The sequence below is a fragment of the Clytia hemisphaerica genome, unplaced genomic scaffold, assembly GCF_902728285.1.
Source record: "Clytia hemisphaerica strain Z4C2 unplaced genomic scaffold, Clytia hemisphaerica genome assembly, whole genome shotgun sequence".
In the NCBI taxonomy this organism is placed as follows: domain Eukaryota; kingdom Metazoa; phylum Cnidaria; class Hydrozoa; order Leptothecata; family Clytiidae; genus Clytia; species Clytia hemisphaerica.
The window spans coordinates 288120-309222 of NW_027104129.1; the positions used below are offsets into that span (position 1 = coordinate 288120).

Here is a 21103-nt window from a genome sequence, read left to right on the forward strand (position 1 = left end):
ACGGATACTATATCTCCTATAGACTCATCTGGTATTTTTTTCTTTTGCGTGTACATTTGTTGTAATAAATAATCACAAGGTTACAGGAAAATGTTGAATTTGTATTTAAAGAATCAAAAGTATCCAACAGTGTGCGAGTCTTATAGCCGGTAATCAAGCCTTCAGATGTATTGGGTGCATTGGTTGTTTTTCCTCTGCGATGAAGCGTGCTCTAGAAAAGAACCCTTATAAAACGGCTCTTTGTAACTCTCCTTCTAAGAGCTTTGGACGAGCATTTGGTTTTAATGTTTTAGTAATCTACACAGCAGGTGCTATGGTCTTTCCACTGGACCACTACAAAAGAACTGGAAGGAAACAGAGAGCAGATTATAAAATATCCGTGTCAAAAGGAATGTCAAGAATTCGATGCCTTGTCTCAAACATAGAACGTCATAACCTAAAACAGTACAAATATTTCACCACTGAAAAAAGAATTTCGTCAATCTATATTCTATAATTAATCAATGTTAAAGGAACTTCTAGCTGAGCGATATATGAGCTACCGGCCTTTTTTGCAAATTTATCTAACATTACTTCATTTTTTTTCGATACCCTTCCTTCCTCATTTTCTTAAAAAAACCTTATTTTTAACCACAATTATTTTGCAGGGTTTGCTATTACAATTCACTTTGACTGACAAAAAAATCAGGAAAATATATTCCTATTATTTGAATACTTTCATGACTTTCCGAGTTGCATGTTTTACGTATTCCAGCATCAACAACTTGACAAATGAACTGTTCTTTATAGTTTTTAAGAATAGAAGGGAAGACCAGATCCGTCAATTCCTTTCAGTTGTTTGAAACTTTTTTTTACGACATTCCTCACAAAGAAATCTACTTCCCTGTTCGTTTGTATAGGGTTGACAATGTTTTTTGAGGTTCCCAATTCCTTGTAAAGGATATTATGGAGGAGATGGACTGATATCCGATGATATCCGCATTTAATAAACATTCAAGACGTGTTGACTGTTCTATTGGTCTTATTCTTAGACCTCAACCTTGGAAAATGTGTAAAGTTATACGAGTTTCTCGATAACATCTTCGACCATAACCGCCAATTGCCGCGCGGGTATTTTTTGTCCGTTTTACCACCCTAAAACCGTCCCAGTCTTTTTTCTATTGTCTATAGGTGCGAAAAAAGGACTGGGCAATTGGCGGCTACGGTCGAAAGGGTTTATTTTGTGACTGACTATACTTAACTTGAACCTCTATAAGGGGGGGTTTCATGGTTGGCGGAGGAGCGGAATCGGCCCTTTTTTCGGACGGAGTGGCGGAATTTGGTGAAAATTTAGACGGAATTACGGAAATTGGGTTCTCTGACGGAGACGGAAAATTAGACAATTTTAGTGCGGAAAAACGGAATTTAGCAAAATAATTTGCGGAATTTCGGAATTGGTAAAAGATATTCAAAATTTGCGGAATTTTCGACAAAAATATTGAATTTCAAAGGAATTTTCGGTGAAGGAATTTTGGTTCAATTTAAGACGGTTTGACGGAAATTGGAGAAAAAATTGGCGGAATTGCGGAATCGGGTACCCCCTGAAACCCCCCTCTATAACCTCTGATGTTTCTATCATGAGAACAAACCCCAAAAACTACCCTTCCTATGGAGATATCATATCTATTTTTGTCTATCGTTCAAACCTTCCATTTCTCGACATACCCTTTGCGTTCGAGTTATGGAGACTAAACAATACAAACTTTCTGTTATTTTTATGATCATTTATCTTTGGAAGGAAGCAAAGATCAAGTGAAATTCTCGTTATCAACCGTAGTTTTAAGGTCCTACAACTGACTCCCACTAAACCCCGAAGGTTTTTGGACGTCTGGAATTGAGAAATTCAGACTAAGAGTTCCAATTATTTGTCTATATCAAATATTTCATATGATTTTTTAAAAGAATAACAGAGCTTTATATGTGGTATGACGCGATTTTCCATCTAAGAGTCAACCCTGGTCCTAAACTGACTTTTAATGTGCCCATAGTTTTAGGATGACCATTTTGTTTTCAAAAAGGGTAAAAGGATAATTCAAAATTAATCGAATTGGAATCTAAGAATTGGAGATCTATTGAAATGAATTTATGGTTTTCCCATGGGGAAAAGGTGGATCTTTACACCCCAGGTTAATTTTGTTTGTAAAACCTTCCTTGTTTGTTTTAAATGGAGAAAGAAAAAAATTTACTTTAAATTGGGAAGTTGTTCAAAGTTTAATATATTGAGGTCTTTTTTAATTCATTTATAGATTACTATAATTCTCAAATACTAATATTTTCCCAAAGTTCATACATTCAATTTTTCATTACACATATTGATGGAGAAATCTTATTAAACCAACTGACCCAAGTGTTTTCAAACGTTGCACGAAACCTTCCGGCTCTTAATTCTGAAGAACTTCTTTCTTTTACTGTTTTTCGAAAATGAAGATTCGCCTGTTTCCCGAGATGCTTTTCCTTTAGCTTTTCTCTATAAACTATCATTACAAACTACCATTAAGAATTTTTTTCTTCTTCCATACGTACACTTCCGCTTGGAAAGTAAGAAATTTATAATCTCATCAAATTTTGATTAATTTTTCAAATTGAATTACAGAATTTGCTGAGTTATCACGCGAAATCTTGAACGAATAGGTGGATTTCCCATTCTACCTATTCTGCACATACCTAGTTATTGTGTCGCTTGTTGTAGCACACTCGCTGGCTAAGTGATAAAGCATATTACAAGATAGGGCAGGGTGGCTAAGTGATAAGGCATATCCCCAGCATATCACAAGATAGGGCGGGGCGACAGGTTCGTGTAGTATAGGTGATACCTATAAAATGCAATATTCCCAATTTTCAACTCCTTTATAGAAAACAATCTGGATTTCGTAAATATTATCGTCAGTATTGAAATAGTATTTTTCAAGCCTTACGACTGCAAACTTGAGATTTCTTGAAAATTATATCCAATCGAAAATTAGATTATTAAATTTATTAGAAAATTGAAGCATTTATTACCTTCTAAACCACTCATGCCCAGCCACATATCATCAATTTAAGAGATATTGAGCACATACTCATAAAACCACTTCAAGCAAAAGTTAATGCTTCACGCCAAACCAGTACACGCAATTTCATTTCAAGCCTTTACAAGCCCTTTAAATCTCTTATACACGATAATCTTAACTTAACCGCAACCCTTGAAATTGGAGAAAATTTTTACAAGTTTGAAAATACAACAAAGCAGTATTTTTGGCACGCGCCTTCAAAAACAAAATACTTTAAATAGGTGTTGGCTGATTTTTCTTTCATTATATTCTCGTGTTTGCTAACGGTCAGGTCCCTCTAATCACTTGTGAATATTATACCTTCCTTCCCCCTCAAAATTACCTAATGCAAAAATGTGAACCCAGTTTTTAAATGTATCATGCTAGGTCAATACTTTTTTAGATTCAAGTTAACATAATTCTAAATGAGACCCCTACGGAAGGGGATAGATGGATTAGGGCTCAAAATAAAGTAAAAATCTATCATAAAATTCAGTTCATTCTTTTTGCATGATATTTCTCCACCTATCATTTTTGCACCGTTTTTGTTTCCCTTAAGTTTGTTTTTTTAACTGTCTAACCAAGTTTATCGTCTCGACTTTTCTCCTCCCATTTTATTTTTCATGTCAATACCTCTTGACTTGGCTTCTGTTCGCGTGAAGCTTTCAGTATTGATGCAAAAAATACAAAATTTTAAAAAGCAACCAAGGAAGGGCAAAGCTGGAGATTCGCCTCATCAATTCAATCAGTAAAGGAGCGACGTTCAAGTGGTCAAAGGCGACAACGTCTCAAACTAGGGTTTCGCCGTTCACATACTCTCTCCTTCTTACGACCCGTTCAGTTAATAGATAGCCGAAACGACCCCGTAAAAACAATCGAAAGACTATCTAAATGTGCTAGATTACTGGTTATCCACGTAATAAGATCGATTCTATAGAGCGTTGTAGAGGTGGTGGAGTGATACAGACCAGTGGATGGACCGTAGTGCAAAGGTAGCATTCGGCTACGTTCGGCAAGGTTGGGTTCAATCCCCGGCCGGGTCATACCAAAGAGTTCATACTTAGTACAAATGGTACTAGATTCTTCTCTGCTTGATGCTCGGCGATTAAGAGAAGGATCAGGGGTAAGTGAAGCGTAAATAGCTATCGAACTAGAGGAGCCTTTGGGTCGCGCCAAACTGTGGTCACAGACTTAGTGGAAGGAGCTTATTCCTTGATAATTCTGTCCTCAGATGATTTGTTGTAAAAAGATCTCAGGGTTATGATAAATTAAGTTCTTCCAATTTCTTTGGATTTACCCATTATATTACCTTCTCCATCTCTAATAGTAATCATTGATGTTGGGGAGAATATGAGGGATTGTTTTCTGATTTCTGTTTCTTCTTTCCATCCTTTGTGAATTTTGACGAAATCAAATTATCACAAGAAATTATACCAATTTCCGTGTTTGGTAAACGTCTCTGATTCACCTTAGACCAAACTCTCAACTTGTTGCTCCTTTATATTGTGGGATAATGTTAATGATTATTAATTAAAAAGTAAGTGATTTGATGATCGTAATTTGTATCAATATCCTGCTTCAAACAATCAGTGTATGGTTTTGGAGATTAATCAGATTGTGGTATTTTTTTTTTTTTGGTTAACTCAGGGGTAACTCGATTGACAGAGATACATCCGACTGTTAACTACGTCATTTTTGACGTAGTGTCGCTCTATTAATTCACTCAATGCTAAGGTATGATTTTATGGTTTATGTGATAAGGCATTCTTACATCCTTCCTACATACCTCCATTTCTGGTACTTTTATATTTATTGATTTACAAGCCACGAAGGTAACAAGGGATGACGAAATGCATTGTTTTCGTATATATAATGCAAAGCCGATTTAATGATTGTGATCGAGTATACTTTATTAATAAACCAGTTTTTCATGTTAATTTTGAAATTTACTTGAGCATTGACAGGAAAGGAAGAAAACTTAGGAAACCACCCGGTGGCAATAAACAGATACCGCCAGTGTTCTCCCCTTTAAATCAATACAATACCTCAGTACCAATACCTATATGATCCTTTTCCTCTCCCCAATTCCCAAACATTCAAAATTCCCCGTATAGAATGCATAATTTATGCAAGGAAAAATCATAATTTATGCGTCTTACAATACTAGTACTTAGTAATACTTTTGAATGAACCAATTGTGTTTATATTTTCCCCTTTCATGTTTTACTAGGCTCTAAAATCTCCTCCCATTTTCTCACAGAAAGTAGGCTTCTAACTGTTTACTTATGAAAGTAAAGCTCCAGGATAATGCAGCAGTAGGTCCTTAAAACTTCTAGAAAAATGAAACATAGTTATTCAATTTCTCCCCTTATCAACATGAAAACCTCATTTAATATTCATTACTTTGATAGAAGTTCAGTAAACATTTCACTAGCGGATTCTGTGAAACATAATAATCACCTATGGGAAATAGTCAAACTTGTCTCGTGAAATCACTCTATACCACTGTGCCTTCATTTTCTTTTTCCCTTTTTTACAGTGAATGAAAAATAAGTGTTTAAATACTGGTTTTTTTTTTTTCTTCTCGACTACCTCAGAGCTAGTTCGTCCTACTTTCCTCCTCTTTCTCTTTGTAGTACCGATGAGAAAACTAAGGAAAAAAGGAAGTTCCCTAAGTTAGGGAAAGCAAAAATTCCCCATCTTCTTTTTTCTTCTTTTACCCCTTGGATAATTTTTTCCTTCGTATCAAGCAAGCATTCAGAAAAGAAAAACAGAAAAAAAGCTTAACCACAAGATTTCTTTCATCTTCTTATTCTCATAAGTTTGTTTGTAACAAGTTTTGAACCACAGACCTTTGTTACTAAGTTACATGTATATCACCTTGGTGTCCTCATGAATGGCTCATTTTATGGTCACAAATAGACAAATATGGGTTTCACATATCCCCATGCTGATAACAGTAAGATAAGAAGAAAAAAAATATTTTTCAAACGAAAGCGATTTAAAGAAACATCCAACTTTTTAAGCCTGTTTATACCGCAAAAGATTAAAAATAGATACCTATTTTAGGACCGATTTACCCACAGACTCAAGCCAATCAATCTTGAAACTTGTGCTAACCTTTATCATAATAAGTAATGAATGATATTTCTTGATGCTTATAGTGTGAAAATCTTTGTGAAAGATCCTCCAAGCCGCAATAAGGTGTGTACGATTGGTGAAGATATCTCTGACAAGCTGATGTTAAGATGTTGAAAACCATATCACTTCGCCCTCTATTATTGATCAAGTGATAATTTAAACTATAACTTTTTAATGAAAATTTGCTTATTTCAATACAAAAGTCAAGGGTAGTGGAACGACTGGGGACAAACTAATCAAAGCCAATAGTAAGCCAGGGGCTTACCACTCCAAAGTCTGTCTCAAGAGTATGTGGACGCCCATTTTCAGCACTCATTTTTTAATATTTTTAAAAGGTAAATACACCGTTGGAAAGATATATCCAAGCGGAATGATATATAAAATCAAAATTTTTCGAAAAATTGAAAACCGAAGGTTTTTTTTCTGGTTCGAAAATCGTGATTATACTTTTTAGAATATTTAGAACTTGTTTATTTCATATCGGTGTTCAGTTCGCATCTTTCTTAGATTAGGTCTATTTTGGTCATTTTTGGTAATTTTAGGCCATTTCAGCTCTCGTTATTCTATTTTTCAAAAAGATTAAATTTATTCTATTATCCTCCTTGAAAATATCTTTCCAACGATGCATAACTTTTCAATAAAGCATAAGTGGGGGGGACTGAAAAGTTAAAAAAAAAGCACTAATACTTTTGAGACAGACATTAGCTCGAAGAATAAATTCAGGTTGCAGTAAGCCGACTGACTATCTCTCGAATGTCATAACTCGAACGGTTTTTCTGGTCCTCGGGTAAATCTTAGGTAATTTTTTTGTCTTTAACGCGGACACTCAATTCCTTTCCTTTGCAAAGTAGAATTTCCATTGAAACTGATATTCCTTTGGTGAAGAACGGACCTATGAAAAATCTTTAGTTTTGTCATTTTGATGATGGATTTCAACAGTATTGACGAATCACGTTGTCTTTTTTAACGTGAAAAAACGCTTCAGTCAAATCTGAAAGAGATGAAAGTAATACACTTTGTGGTTGATTTGAAGTGGATCCATTTTTCATCATCATCACCATATGTCTGTCAAATACATAATGCATTCTTTTCTTACATTGTCACCAATCATCTTTATTAATCCCTTAAATGAAGTCGGGGCCAATCATAAAAAATTTTCTCCTCGATGCATTGGCGTTTCATTTAGCTTGACACAAACAAAATTCTTGTTTGCATGGATTTACTTTCTTTGTGAAAAATTATTGCTATAGCCATTCCTCATTAAATCAAATTTCTCTAATTCGAATTTTTCTCTAACTCGAAATAATAACAGCTCGCGTTAGTGAAAGTCAACTGTAAATGCACCTTGCCAGCGATCTAGAAAAAAAAAGTTGCTGGTCTGAGGCTCGTGGAGCAAAGCAAAGCAATAATCCTCACTCAATAACCCTTCATCTAAAAAAAGGGTGTAGTCATTATCTTGTTACTCTATACCCTTGTCCTGTCATTTTTGCATTCACCCATCATACTTATTATACAACCTAAATATAGCCTATGTTCAACACCTTCTTCAAGATGTCTAGCCTGGTGTTGACAGATGAGCTCGTCCTTCCCCACTTTGTTTGTTTAACTATTCTGTTTCATTGAAACTCTCTTTTACTTCAATTTTTTTGTGTTTGTTTTTCTTTTACTGTCATATGGCTATCACCTTACGCAATGGACTTTCTATATTTCGTCCAAAGCATATTTCATTAATGATAAACAGCAGAAGGTTCCTCTTTCGATAGCTATCAAGCCGCCAGAGGTGTGGTGACGAGGGAGCAACTCTTTCTCCACTTACCCTTGTCTTTCCCTTTAATTGCTGATGAACATAAAGTAGAGAGGCATAAGTACCATTTCGGAGTTTCCCAGCTTGAGTCCTGTTCCTTCCAATGTTCCGTTTTTTTGCCGGCTGGACATGGGGATGTCCCCACCCTTAAAGGCAAAAATTCAAAAAAAATAAAAGGCGCAATAATTCGGATGACATACGCCATAGAATAATGATATGATTCATACCTTAATACATGTTTTCACCAATGACCACCATGTGAATTCCATTAGTAAACGTGGCATATTACATCTAAATACCCTTCAGTTTGAAATGTCAAACGGGGACTTAACTGTCATTTTTTTAGATCCTTTTTCTTAAAATCTGCATTGACTTCTTTTTCTTCAGGATGATTTTTATCGGATGAAGCGAGCGGAAGCGAGGGTCAAGTTACGATCGGAAAGGTAATGTGTTATACCTCAGTCTCATGTGAGGTTGTCGGTCACCAAATTGTCTCGAAACATGGTTTCTTAAATTCTGGGCTCATATGAAACCTGCTGAATCTTTTTTGGTCATCAAAATGTTTCGTACAGCCCACAAAATCTGTCAAGATTTAAGTTATAACCAAAAGTTATAACAGCTTATTCAAGCTTACCCCGAAGTCTTAACAGGAAAGGTTTTATAAACATAAAAGATTCATGAACCATATTTCGTTCGGTTTCGAGACAATTTGGTGACTAGTGCCCGCAAGACTTGTTTGTACACTACTAAGTTTGTCAGTAAAATTTTCCCAACTAAATTTGTAGATAAAATTTTAATTTCGACTTAATTTCTTCAAAGATCTAAGAAGTTCCTTGGATCTACCTGGTAGATTTTTGCTTGGATTTCGTAAATAGTTTGTTTTTACAAACTTGGTCTAAACCAGGCTTTATTGTACGAAACATTATCGAAGCATAATGAACGTATGTTAACAATGCACGAAATTGTATCTAAATGTTGGTTTGTTTTTTGACACCTTCTGATAATCAAATAAACGCCTCTTTTTCTTGCTATCAAATGTTTTTGTAATTTCACGGCGCCCTTAGTTAAATACCTTGTCTTTTAATTTCAAAATTACGTCAGACAAAAATGCGTGTTATCACAGGCACGACGCCGACGCACCGGGTATGGCAGGTACGGTAGATGCGACGGTCGCCGTACCTGATTTTTGTCCGAAAACTCCTATATTCGTCGGTAATATTGCTTAATTTACTCATTTGCCATATTAAAAAGCTTCCCCCGTCTTAGTATCGAGCTCAACAGTGCTTGGGAAGGTTAAATTCAATTAAAACCTGAGAAAGTTATTAATGAAAATTCAATTTTGTTACTTTCTTGACCAAAATTTTACCAAAGGAAAGTCGTTTGGAGGCACAATCAGTCCTCATCACTTATGATTCACGGACAAATAGCCTATCGAGAAATGAATGCATTGATAATAGTTTCAGTGATAAATTGACAAACATTATTTTACTTCCAGACGTATGATCTTGGGTAATGATGGGTTGAATGCCGTATCTCTGAACGAAAAAAATCAGGTTAGTATAAAACCTTCAAATTGCTAATCTGTTTTCTTGAAACATTTCTCGAACCCTGGTTTACTATCCTTTGTGGTGATAAATATATATCACGATTCGACGAGTACCATTTGAGGAATCGATTTGGGAACTGGGTGATAAATTTTGCTTGAATTGGCCTTTTCCTACCTAAATGAAAATAGTGGATAGTAATTGCTAGAGCACTAGACATGACAACCGAACTTCACAATCCTAAAAGGAGTATAACGGGTCATGAATAACGGGTCCATCTAAAGAACTGTATGCTACAGATAGGTCCAAATACAAATAGTCTATCAATTTTTCGTGTGATTTTAAAAGGGATAAATGGACCAAAATAATTCGTCACATGTTCCGTAAGCGTCCGCCACTATGTTACTGCTTTAAAGCTGTCTAGTCTAGAATTTTATATTTTCTGTTTTCTTTTTCAGAAAATCTTATGCTATAAGAACATCTTAGAATTGATGGCTCTGTACAACAAAGATACGTTCAAGTTTAAACTCGAAATGGCACCGGTATGTTTACTTATTCAAATATTATAGCGTTAAATATCAAGGAAATGAACATCAAATGCTCAGGTTTTCTTTGGCTGCTGGCATCCACTAACGGATTCGTGCTATACTGTCCGAGGTTTCATAGAGGTCTGATTTAGACCTAAATTCTCCTGTCTGAAATAGAATTCTATTCAGACTAGACAAACTGAAGAATTCTTTTTGACTAGGATTCTGGAATAATACTGGAATGATTAATTCAGGTTTCTGTTTTAAATGACATTTGAACACTAAACCCCCCTGAAAATTACTCATTGTAAATGGAAATTCTTGTTTTCTACGAACTGATACCGTAACATTCAAATGATGAATTGAAATGTATATTTTTTTAAAGAGGGAAACATTTTTACAATTTCTTCAAACTCTTTCTTATGATCTCATCAAAATTAAATTTATCTGGTAAAACAAATTCACCGACCGCCACTCCGCCACTTGGCTTACCACCATCACCGCCCTCCTCATCACCATGGAGATCCAAATCACATAATGAAGGGTGGCGTTGAACGCCCTCTACATCTGAGAAAGAAGACTGGGAACTAGAGCCGCCCATTTGTTTCAACTTGTATTTCAATGTTCTATTTTCGTTGAGTACTACTAAGGATTCTTCTTCAACTTCTTTGATCATTTGTTTGGTTGATTCAGCACACGTGATCATTTTCTTGATACGTTTATTCTTTTTGATCAGTTCAGCTTGTAAAACTTCTATTTGCTCCTGTCAAATGAAATTAAAGTGAAAATTGTGGAGTATGAAAAATTGACATGTACACCAACCCCGGGGGGGGGGCACTCAAGGTAAATGACCTACCAGACGTTCGGCCCTAAGGGTAGGTTTTTCATAGTTCAGCTAGTGCACTGTAAGGGTAGGAAATTACAAAACTGCACTGAACTGCACTGTAAGGATAGGGAATTGTGATAAAAGGCCAAAATTGGTCAATTTTGGAGGAAAAATTCCACATTTTCTTGGAAAATTGCAAAAATTTTCGCCCTCACGGGCGAGAAATTTTTAAAAAGTGCACTGTAAGGGTATGATTTTTCATGGAAATTCACTGCACTGTAAGGATCCGATTTTAGAAGCCAAATTTTGGGCCGAACGTATGGTCGTTTTCAGATCGAGTGCCCCCCCCCCCCGGGACACCAACCTGAGCTAGTGATCATGAAACGGATTAACCCTTTTCGTGCCCATGTCAAGTATATTTGACATTGCGAAATGTTTTTTAGAATCAATTGAGCAGCCACACAAAAACAACTGGGCAAAGATTTATAAGTCATGTCCAGTATATTTGACATTGGGCCTGACGGCTAACAACACTGGTGAGGACAAATATACATCGGCTGCTTTTTTCATTTTCTCCCGCCGAAAACAACTGCATTTCGTCGAAAATTTTTGTCATTTTTTTTTTGCCATTTTTTTCCCCGTGGGCGCGGAAAAAGTTAAATGTGGAGTATCCTCCTCGTAATGACACTTTTGGGGTAAGACTCGAAAATTGCCAAAAAGCGTTACGGGATTTCCTAACAAACTCTAACAAATTCGTGTTCCTCTTAGGGGTTCGAGTTAAGGAGACTCCACTGTACTGTACTAAATGAATTCAAATTACCTGCAGCCCTTCATCAGCATCACTCTTATCCTCAACCATCAGTTCTAACCGTCCAATCTTCTTATTCCTATCTTCCAACACAGATGCTAATTCTTCCAAATCCATTTGTAGAATTTCAATTCGTTGTTCATAGTTCTTCGTCTCTTCACCCAATTTCCGTTCATACTCGCTTTCAATCTCTTTCACTTTCTTCACGACACTATTTTTCATTTTTTCCATAATTTCTTCATGTTTATCTTTCATATCTTGTATCTGACGATTGTATTGATGTCTTTCTTCTTTTAATTTCCGTTGTAACGATCGGTTTTGTCGTTTTTTATTTTCAAGCTCACTCGTGTTATTCAACTGTTCGACTTGTTTGAAACGCTGGCTGCTTGATTCCAGTAACTCTCTCACGCTAATGTTTGATTTGGAATCGGTCAGTTTCCAGTCTTTTTCATCTTGCTCTTGTTGAGCATAAAGACTCTCCTTGTTTTTCCTTTCGCGTGGCATTTCGGGTGATGAAAAGTCTGGATTTGGAAGTATGTAATCCAAATTATTCGGACGATGAATCTTTTTATCATTTTTTATTTGACGTCAAATCTTAACAAAGTTTGACGTTTTTCTGTTCGTTATTTAGCCTTTACCACCCCGAACGCCACGGACGATTTTTAGTTTTGTCATGGCCTAGGTTTGATTAACTTCTCAGTGAAAAAGATTTTACAGTGATTTTTGATTCCGTTTCTGAGATCTTTTTCCAATATAAAATGATTGCCGCTCAGGTCACGTGGTCATGTGGAATTAACCACATTAAGGCTGTTGAGAGAAACTATCGGCCCCTAAACTTCTTCAAATAAACTAGAGTCACTTGACATCTATTGATATAGATTTTAAAAGCAATTATTTTGTTTAAGTAAATGAAGTATAATCCACTATATACAGAGTGATCAAAAAAATATGCTGCGTCAGGTTAGAGCGCCTTCTTTGGTAAGCCACCTGTTACAAAAAAATAGACTGCTCAAACTTTTAACTGACTGCCGGTGACCTCGTTACAAGGTTTAAATGTGTTAAATGTTCTTTGTATAAATGGCATTTCTCAAAAAGTATCGTATTCTATTGGGAAGTCTTCAGCAAACGTCCATTCCGATGTTTTCTTCAATAAAGTACTCGCTACAAGGCGTCTACCAGGTCTGTCAGTGAAATAAAAAAGTGGGAACGTTGGTCTAGTAAAGTTTCAGTGTATGAAAAAACATCCAATCTCCACGAAAATTTTATGTCTGTGTTTTTTCCTTTATTCTGAAACTCGCAATTGATTGGTTAGTTGCATTAACGGTTTCCCCACGAGTTTTCAGCGTATGAAGAACATCCAATATCCACGAAGATCACCACTGTGTTTGTTATCATCACATTCCCAACGCCACTTGTCCAATAATATATGTGAAGGTGCTCTATACACAAAATGGTTCCAATAAATTTCATTATTACGCATGCGCAACTTGTTACAGTTTGATTTGTAGAAGGAACTCAACTGCGAGTTATCGCCATCCAGAAATCGTATTTTGGAACACATTCCGTTTAATTGTGTCTCTGTTATGAATAAATGAATGGTACTTTCTCCGTATACTACTGCATCGATTGTTCTATTATGCACTGGCTTGGAACAGCGTATCCGTATTTCGGTATAGCCACTTTCGTTTAATAAAGTCTGCATTTCTGTGGGTGTTAACATGAATTTCCCGGTTGTGACTTCGTTGAGTCGAGGAATAGTAAGAGAGCTTGCATCAATGTATGTGTTGTATACGGAAACTTTCGAGCTTTCATCTTCCAATGTTATATTACCCGTCACTAGCCATCCGCCTGTAAAAAATATCGAAAAAGAACGTGTTTTAAGTTTTGCTGCTATTTAGGTCCTAACAGAGGCTATTTATTAAAGATTAATTAGGTGTAGATCTAAGATTCTTCAAATAGTATCATTTGTCAACGCCAGGAGTACAGGTTTTTTTTTAAGAATATCCAAAACTTGTTGAAGCCTTCTTGTTTTTAATGTTCTTAATTTTTTAGTTTTAAGCCCAAATTAATCTTAACAAGCTCTATATTTTTGATCATTTCCTCAAGATATCGGGTGTTTTCAAGCTCGTAAAGCTTTTAAAAAATTTAACTTGTTCTTAATATTTTGTCAATCGAAGCCTTCTATTCTTATATAGTTTATTTTTATAAAAAAGTGTTTTCGCAGTTCCCTGATCCCCCGTCTAGTTCATAAACAACACTGTGTAACACTGTTAACTTTAACAGGTCACAGAATAAACTTTTCACCTCCATCAGTCACCATTTCACAGAACGCTTTGGTTGGTGGATAGCCACTGAATTCCAACATATACGAATCCGACTGTTTCGCACACAGTGGACATCTTTGCTGCACGTCTTTACAATTCTTGAAAGTCTTTCCTGAGGAGCATTTTCTGCAGCATTTTGTACGCTGTAATCGATGTAAGAAAAAATTAAATTGAACACTAGCAAAATTTTAGGCAAAAAAAGGAAAAGGTTAGAATTGCTCAAAGAGAGTATGGTATTTGCCTTGTCTTACAGACCCGATGGGACCGACCCCCTACCCGCTGGAAAATTAGGAAAAAAATTGTCTCGATGAGAAAATACTCTGAAATTTCACCTCAATTTGGAAAGTACACTTACATAACATTTGGAAAGACACTATGATAATGAATTATCGAGCTTCTAAAATTCATGCTCCTGCCCATTAAGACAGAAGATTTTCCAACGGGGTCATCTAGCTCAGTTTCTATAATACTGTAAAGTTCTATATTGGTTACTGAGTCAACTGTGTGTAGAATACTGGCAACCTTATTTAAAGGTTGATTACAAACATACCTGTTTTGAAGCTTTATCTGCTTTCGTAACAAAAGCCACTTCCTTGTATAACAACCCTGTTTTATTGGGAAGCACCACATTACCGTCATCTCCGTCCTTGTCCAAACAATAGCATTGCATCTCCTTTTCAATGAAAAAACTTTCCATACACTCTCGTCGACATTTTAAGACACATTCGGTTGGCGAGTAAGCAGCTGTGGTGTGGTGATTTCCTTCATTTAAGAAATTTCCTTTATTAGTTTGTTGACCTTCGAACCACTGTGAGTGAACCACGCATATTTGAAGCAAGATGGCGAAGGCATGCAAAGTCATTATTGTTCCTATAAAAGATTTTGTACTCTTGAATAAGATTTGCTTCGAATTCGTTATGATTCTGAACGAGCCTTACAATTATGGACAAAACATTTGAGACAACGAGGATTTCCCGGTGAAAATTTAAACACTACAAATGATTTTTAAGCGCCTTAAACTACAGTTGGAAAGGAGAGTTTTAACATGAGACTTAACACTTAGGACCTTAGGATCTCAGGATTTAAAAGCTCAAATTTGCTCGAATAAGGCTTGGAATATAGCCTAGAAGCCACCGAACCCCTCTAAAATTTAAATATTCAATGAAAGAAAGTGGAAGTGCTAAAATAGCAATTCTCGCCTGAACTTTAAATTCTTAAAAACGTTAAAACTAAAATGTCAATATATTTCGACCATTATTGTAGGCCAGCAATCATGTTCACGCTTCGACCTTCCTCTCTGATGATTCTACAATATTTGTTCTCTGAGAGAAACTCTGACCTCCACAGAATCGAAATGAAGAGAAAAAACAGGCGATTTTTAATTTTCACTTTTGAAAAAAGAAATGTTTGCTAGAGTTTGATTTTAAAACGTTTGCATCGTATGCGAAGTCCGACAGAGAAAAATAGTAAATTATACCATCTGTTTTGAAAGTAGAAATTCGACGCAACGTTTTTTTTTATTATTATGATTTTGGCCCTTCTCAACGATTGGGATATTTTACTAAACCATAAATGGATGGGTTCTTTTTTCAAAATTTATTTATACCTTCCAGCAGTTTCTGATTTTATATGCTAGAGAGATAACCCAGCATGTTCTTTGGGAAATAAACTTTGGTTTCAGGCTGAGAAATTGGTTTGATTAAATACACGATGGCTATTTTATTATTATGTAATTCGCTATTATGTAATTTTGAAATGCTCACGTATGACGACCGTTCCACGTTGTCTTTTTTATAAGAACATCCAAATTTTTTGAATTCTTTGGATGTTCCTAACTTTTTTGAGTTCTTAGCCTAAAGAAGTTCTTTAAATGTTATATCTTCACCATTTTGTGAGCATTTTAGTGCAATTTCCTAAGAAATTTGGTGTTTTAGAGTCCGCGTAACCTTAAAAAATGTTCTTAACTTGTTCTTAACTTGTTCTTTATATTTTGGCCATCAAAGTCATATGTTCTTATATTGTTCTTATAAAAAACATGTATTTGCTATTCTTAGGTTCGTTTATCACAACTGAAGATCGACGATTCACTTTGCATTCGTTTGGAAACTGAAGTCGACTTTTCTGCTGCTGATGTGTACAGGGCGTTAAGTGACCACACCAAGCGTAAACACTGGGACATGTTTATCACGTAAGTATCGAATGAATAACATTTTTGCTTCAAATGCAAAACAGTTTCATTGATTTACTAATTTCAGCGCCCCCTTTTTTTAACAACGTAAAAATTGTAGTTTAGCAAAGAAAATAGGAAAAATAATCCCAATATTTTCGGCCTCAGTACGCTTGCCTATCTTTTCTACTAGAAAATGTTTCTTGAGGGGGTGCCAAAATGCCAATGAGAAGAGTGTTCTGTCCAGTTTGCCCTCAAGTTTTTGAAAGCCAGAACGCTACTGCAACCTCGATAAATCCATCTCAAAAAAGAGGCAAACGTTGTTACAGGTTAAATTTCGTTTCCAATAATGGCGAGTTTATGTATTCGGAATTTCGAGGACGGTGGAGTGACTGAAATGATTTGGCAAAATCGAGGACGGTAAAAGTGCTGATTAATCGTCGTCCTTAGTCAGTCAGGATCTAGAAAACGAAACTAGAAGCTAATAGTTTCAGTCGCAGAAAAAACACAGATACGTAAACTCGCTGATAATAATTCTCGCTCTATTTGAATTTTTAGAGAAGTAGAGATTCTGAAGGAGATCAAGAAATCAGAAGACCACGTGCTACGCTACAAGATGAGCAATTTAAAACCTGGATGTAACACCAAAGGGGATGACATCATAGTGCTCGCTTCTTGTCGACAGGAAAAGTAAGTCCAAATAAAGGGTGAATAAGGAACTGTGATTTAGCTGAATCATTTTTCATTCCAAAAGTTATGCGCTCTTAATCTTTTCTTGGGAAAAATGAAAATAAATACCAATAAAATATATTCGATCATGATTTCTGTCGAATTTGGGTTTTTCGTTAATTTAGGGATTAGTGTTAAGATAATAAAGAGAGACGATAACTATTTTCAGAATCTTATTGTTGATATTCCGATCAAAATATTCGCTTCGGGCCGGACAGACTTGGTGTGGCTGTTGATATGCTGAGTCGTCAGTTATGGAGTTTGGTTTCCATCTGTGGTGTTTTCTGTTCCGGTATTGTTTTTCGATCTTTCTTCTCTCTTTTTCGTTGATATCTACTTTTTTTCGATTTCTCGTTTGATGAAGAAGTCTTCTTTTCGCTTGTATCTGTATCTGAAGTTTTCGGTTGATCCCGATGTCTAGTATCTGGCCTCTGTTTCCATGTTTTGAAAGGTAATTTCTTCTTTTCGTCGCGTTGTTTGGCTTTCGTGCTTCGTTCATCCAGAGGTGATTTTTCATTCACAATTTGTCTTTTCGTTGAAACATCCTTGTGCACATTTTCAGGTTTTGTGGACTCTAGCTCGGCTATTCGTTCTTGAAGTTTCAAATTTGAGCGAATCACTCCCTCTAAAGCATATTTCTTAAGGTTCAAGTCGTGTTTCGTTGATTCTAATTCACCAAGACAATCTTGAAGTATTTTAGCGTTTTCTGCTTTCTCTTTCTCTAGGGAAGCAATGGTGCAATCTTTTTCCTCAATTTTATCTTCACTTTGTTTACAAACAATCTGGGACAGTTCTAGTTCATTTCTCAGTATTTCATTTTCGTCGATCTCATTTTGACACGCGGATTCGATCTTGGTCATGTTAAATTCCATCAATACCAACGTCTCTTTGAGTTTCTCAATCTCCATTTTCTGACTTTTGCAATCACAATTTGTTTTCTGTTGATTTTCTGCTACTTCGTCTCTTGTTACCTACTGAATCACAGACGACCTACGACAATTTTGCAACCAGTGTAAATACAAAATATTTAGGAAAAATCTCCGAGCTTTCTGGCTGTTGATTGTCTTTGTTTGTTTTTTAAAAATATGTAAAGGAAACCAACGTATTGTAAACGGGTTATTTAAAGGAAAAAGAAGACATTCAAATGCTTACGTCATTTTGACATAAGTGACGTCAATTTTAAAATGATTGATTATTGATTTTTCAGAGATTATGCTATCATCGCGTATCGGTCAGTCAAGTTGGACGAGTTCCCTCCTGTACCGGAATACCATAGAGCCATTGTAAGTGAATTGATAACTTGAGTCTTTATAACTCGAATGTCTCATTAACTCGACAAAGTCCCTCAGGTAACAATGCCTTAGTAGCATTACCCTCTATATTTCCTTAACTCGAACAAATTTGTATTCCCATGCGTGTTCAAGTTATGGAGACTCCCACTGTATTATAAAGTCTCAGTGAACTATCATTGCGTGAACCACATGATCTAACAAGTTTTAAAGATGGGAAAATTACCTAGAAGTTCAGAATTCATCAAGAATAACGTTGCTTGTTCCGTTGCACCGTTATAACGATAATCTCCATCAACTACTTTGCTCAGCAATGCCCTTCCGTAGCTACAGTAAATGACCCCCAGAATGCAGGTTTCACGTTACGCTGATTGCTAGTCATAAACAAGTTGTATTTATCTATTTTAATGACAGTTTTTATGATATTTTTCAGAAACTCTTAACAGTTTTTTATGGTTTTTTATGGATCCATCTTTTTAGAATCGATGTTCTGGTTTCATCATTGAAGGAGCCAAACGAAATGAATACAAAACTTCATGCAAGGTTTGTCCATTACTCATTAATATACCTGTGGCGGAAAAATTGCATAGCTCAGGGTAGTACAGCTTAGGCGGGTGTCTTTTTCTGTCGTTTTTTTTCTCGTTTCTATGGTTTGTTTTGTACTTAGTTTCTGGAGAACCAATCCTCTCAAACCAATAAGGGAGCGGTCATAAAGTATCTACTAGGTGGGGTGGAGGATTCTAGGGAGGGTTCGAAATTTTTTTCGAGGGTTTAGGGGGGGTTCCAAAATTTTTTTGAGGGTTTAGGGGGGGGCTCCAATTTTTTTTGGGAAACTCAAGAGAAAATGTAGGAAGTCTAATTTCATAGTTTTACGTTTGAAGATTTCAAAAATTTTTCGGCCTTACGGCCGACAACTCAATAATTTATCTTATTGGATATATGTACATTTCATATTGGCATTATTTGGGCATCATCGCCTTGCCCTTTTGGTTTGTAACATTGAGCTAGGCGAGATAGATTAGTGGCTCTCACAGCTCATCAGAGTGGTTTGAAAAAGTACTTCTTAAAAGAAATTTGTCAAAACAAAGTGCCTTTTGGCTAAAATGGTGGTGAAAAATATTGAAAATTTCGCCCGTCGGCGCAAGCCATGGTTGCGCCTCCTTAGCATCTGCTAATGTCAAAACACCTTAACATTTCAAATTGCAAAAAACAAATTCCAAGTTTCTTGACTCAAAGATTCCGGGCGTTACTTTCAACCATACTGCTCTTACAGTTTAATATTTTCACTTAATAATGGAGGGCGCAAGTAAGGACAAAAAATACCAGGGGCGCCAATTTCATAGTTTGCACCCCCAGAAAATTAAGCCAGGTCGCTACTGGGGAAAATAAGCCGTATTTTTTTTCAAATTTTACAGAAGCTCAGAGAAAACCACTTGATGATTCTTGTCTTAACCCTGTTATACTTTAACTCAACTTTAACAGGGCTAAACTATCTCCCTTACCTTATTTTGACATAAAAAACTGTCATACAAACAAATAATACTCTTTGTACCGCATCTGAATGAATTCTTTTTCGCGGGGGGGGGGTGCGAAAAAATATTGGGCCTTATGAGGGGGGGTTCGAAAATTTTTTCCAGGTTAGGGGAGGGGGTGCGAAATTTATTTTGGATTTTTCAAAATATCCTCCACCCCCCTCTAGTAGATACTTTATGACCGCTCCCTAACCACCCCAAATAATCAGGCAACGATATTTCTGAAAACTTTCTATCGCGAACAGGTGACGTATATCAATCAACTGACGGAACATATTTACGAATACGTGAAGACTGATTTGAAAGGGGCCACCGAAACACTTTCGCAACGTGCCGCTGCTCTGGTGCAAGTCATCAAAACCGACGTCGCTGGCAAGTAAGAATTAAAATTTGTTGGACATTCGACTGCATTACTTTTTATGGATTGTGTGTACCTTGCACAGGGTTAGATGAATTATGGGTGAAAATTAAATTTCATTGTTCTGTTTATGATTTTGATGTATATTCTGGTATATTTTAAAAGTTTATTTAGTTTCCTAATTATTTTATTTTCTTGACACAATTTTTTATATAAAAGATTTAAGTTAAATCTTGTAATTCTAGATGTTGATTGAATGCGCTGGGCGCTCTAAGATGTGACAGTGTTGATTTGTCGTTTCTAGAAAAAAAAACAATCCCCGTCCAGCTGGGATATCAACCTAAATTAACCTGGATTTTCTACTTGTCCTTAATCCTTCTATATCTAACTGGAACTTCGTGCAGCGTAGTCTAGATTTTCTAGCCTCTACGGTCACAATTTTTTATTCCTTCCTTTTTTCCCTTTTATTCCTTTCCATACGATTAGCGAAATAATGAATCTATCAAAAATAAGCAGTCCACGGGGATTAATGTTTGAGCAAAGGAGCGAAGTTCCTTTTGCCCTAAAATTGTAGGGGATTCCAAAGGCGTATCACAAAAAGGTTAATTGGGGACAACAGGGGTTGTACGGGGGTTGTTTTTCCAAAAAAGTCCAATCTATGTTCAAATATATAGTTGTAATTTTGTATTTTGCAGACACACTTGTAAAGGTTTTTATCACTTCGAATTTTGTATATTTTTATAATTGAAAAACGATGATTCATTCCAAGAACACCTTGATCTCTTCAAACATTAATATCTGACTCATGATGGTAAGCTATCGCGTGCATGCGTCCGTCGAACCTCTTCGGCCTTTATGTACGCCGTCCACTATCGTCTGGATGATGGTTTTATGTTTTATACAAGCGCTCTATTTTCATTGTTTTTAAATATTTGGATAAAAAGTTTTTTTTCAGCCAGCCTACTAGCCTTCACGGCTGAAAAGAA

At 36.0% G+C, this 21103-nt stretch overlaps 3 protein-coding genes across 4 annotated transcripts in view; 1 reads left to right on the forward strand and 2 right to left on the reverse strand.

Annotated features, from left to right (window-relative positions):
* The window catches only part of LOC136813623 (acyl-coenzyme A thioesterase 11-like), a 63067-nt gene extending 42179 nt beyond the window's left edge, over positions 1–20888 (forward strand). Inside the window, exons 13-20 of one of the 2 annotated variants that reach the window (XM_067070129.1) lie at positions 8401–8456; positions 9509–9566; positions 10016–10099; positions 16097–16230; positions 16768–16899; positions 18146–18221; positions 18708–18770; positions 20005–20888. In XM_067070129.1, coding sequence (XP_066926230.1) covers positions 8401–8456; positions 9509–9566; positions 10016–10099; positions 16097–16230; positions 16768–16899; positions 18146–18221; positions 18708–18770; positions 20005–20139 — 738 coding nt within the window. In that variant the 3' untranslated portion in view covers positions 20140–20888. The remainder of the gene's footprint in view (positions 1–8400; positions 8457–9508; positions 9567–10015; positions 10100–16096; positions 16231–16767; positions 16900–18145; positions 18222–18707; positions 18771–20004) is intronic. The other variant, XM_067070128.1, reaches the window with a different exon arrangement.
* LOC136813621 (uncharacterized) lies at positions 10468–12262 on the reverse strand. The gene is made up of 2 exons (XM_067070126.1): positions 11731–12262; positions 10468–10847 (listed from the first exon to the last, which is right to left on the reverse strand). Exons 1-2 carry the CDS (start codon positions 12220–12222, stop codon positions 10482–10484), a joined length of 858 nt encoding a protein of 285 aa, XP_066926227.1. The 5' UTR covers positions 12223–12262; the 3' UTR covers positions 10468–10481.
* LOC136813622 (uncharacterized) lies at positions 12594–14981 on the reverse strand. The gene is made up of 3 exons (XM_067070127.1): positions 14593–14981; positions 14023–14185; positions 12594–13566 (listed from the first exon to the last, which is right to left on the reverse strand). Exons 1-3 carry the CDS (start codon positions 14902–14904, stop codon positions 13058–13060), a joined length of 984 nt encoding a protein of 327 aa, XP_066926228.1. The 5' UTR covers positions 14905–14981; the 3' UTR covers positions 12594–13057.
* Positions 20889–21103: the final 215 nt, after the last annotated feature.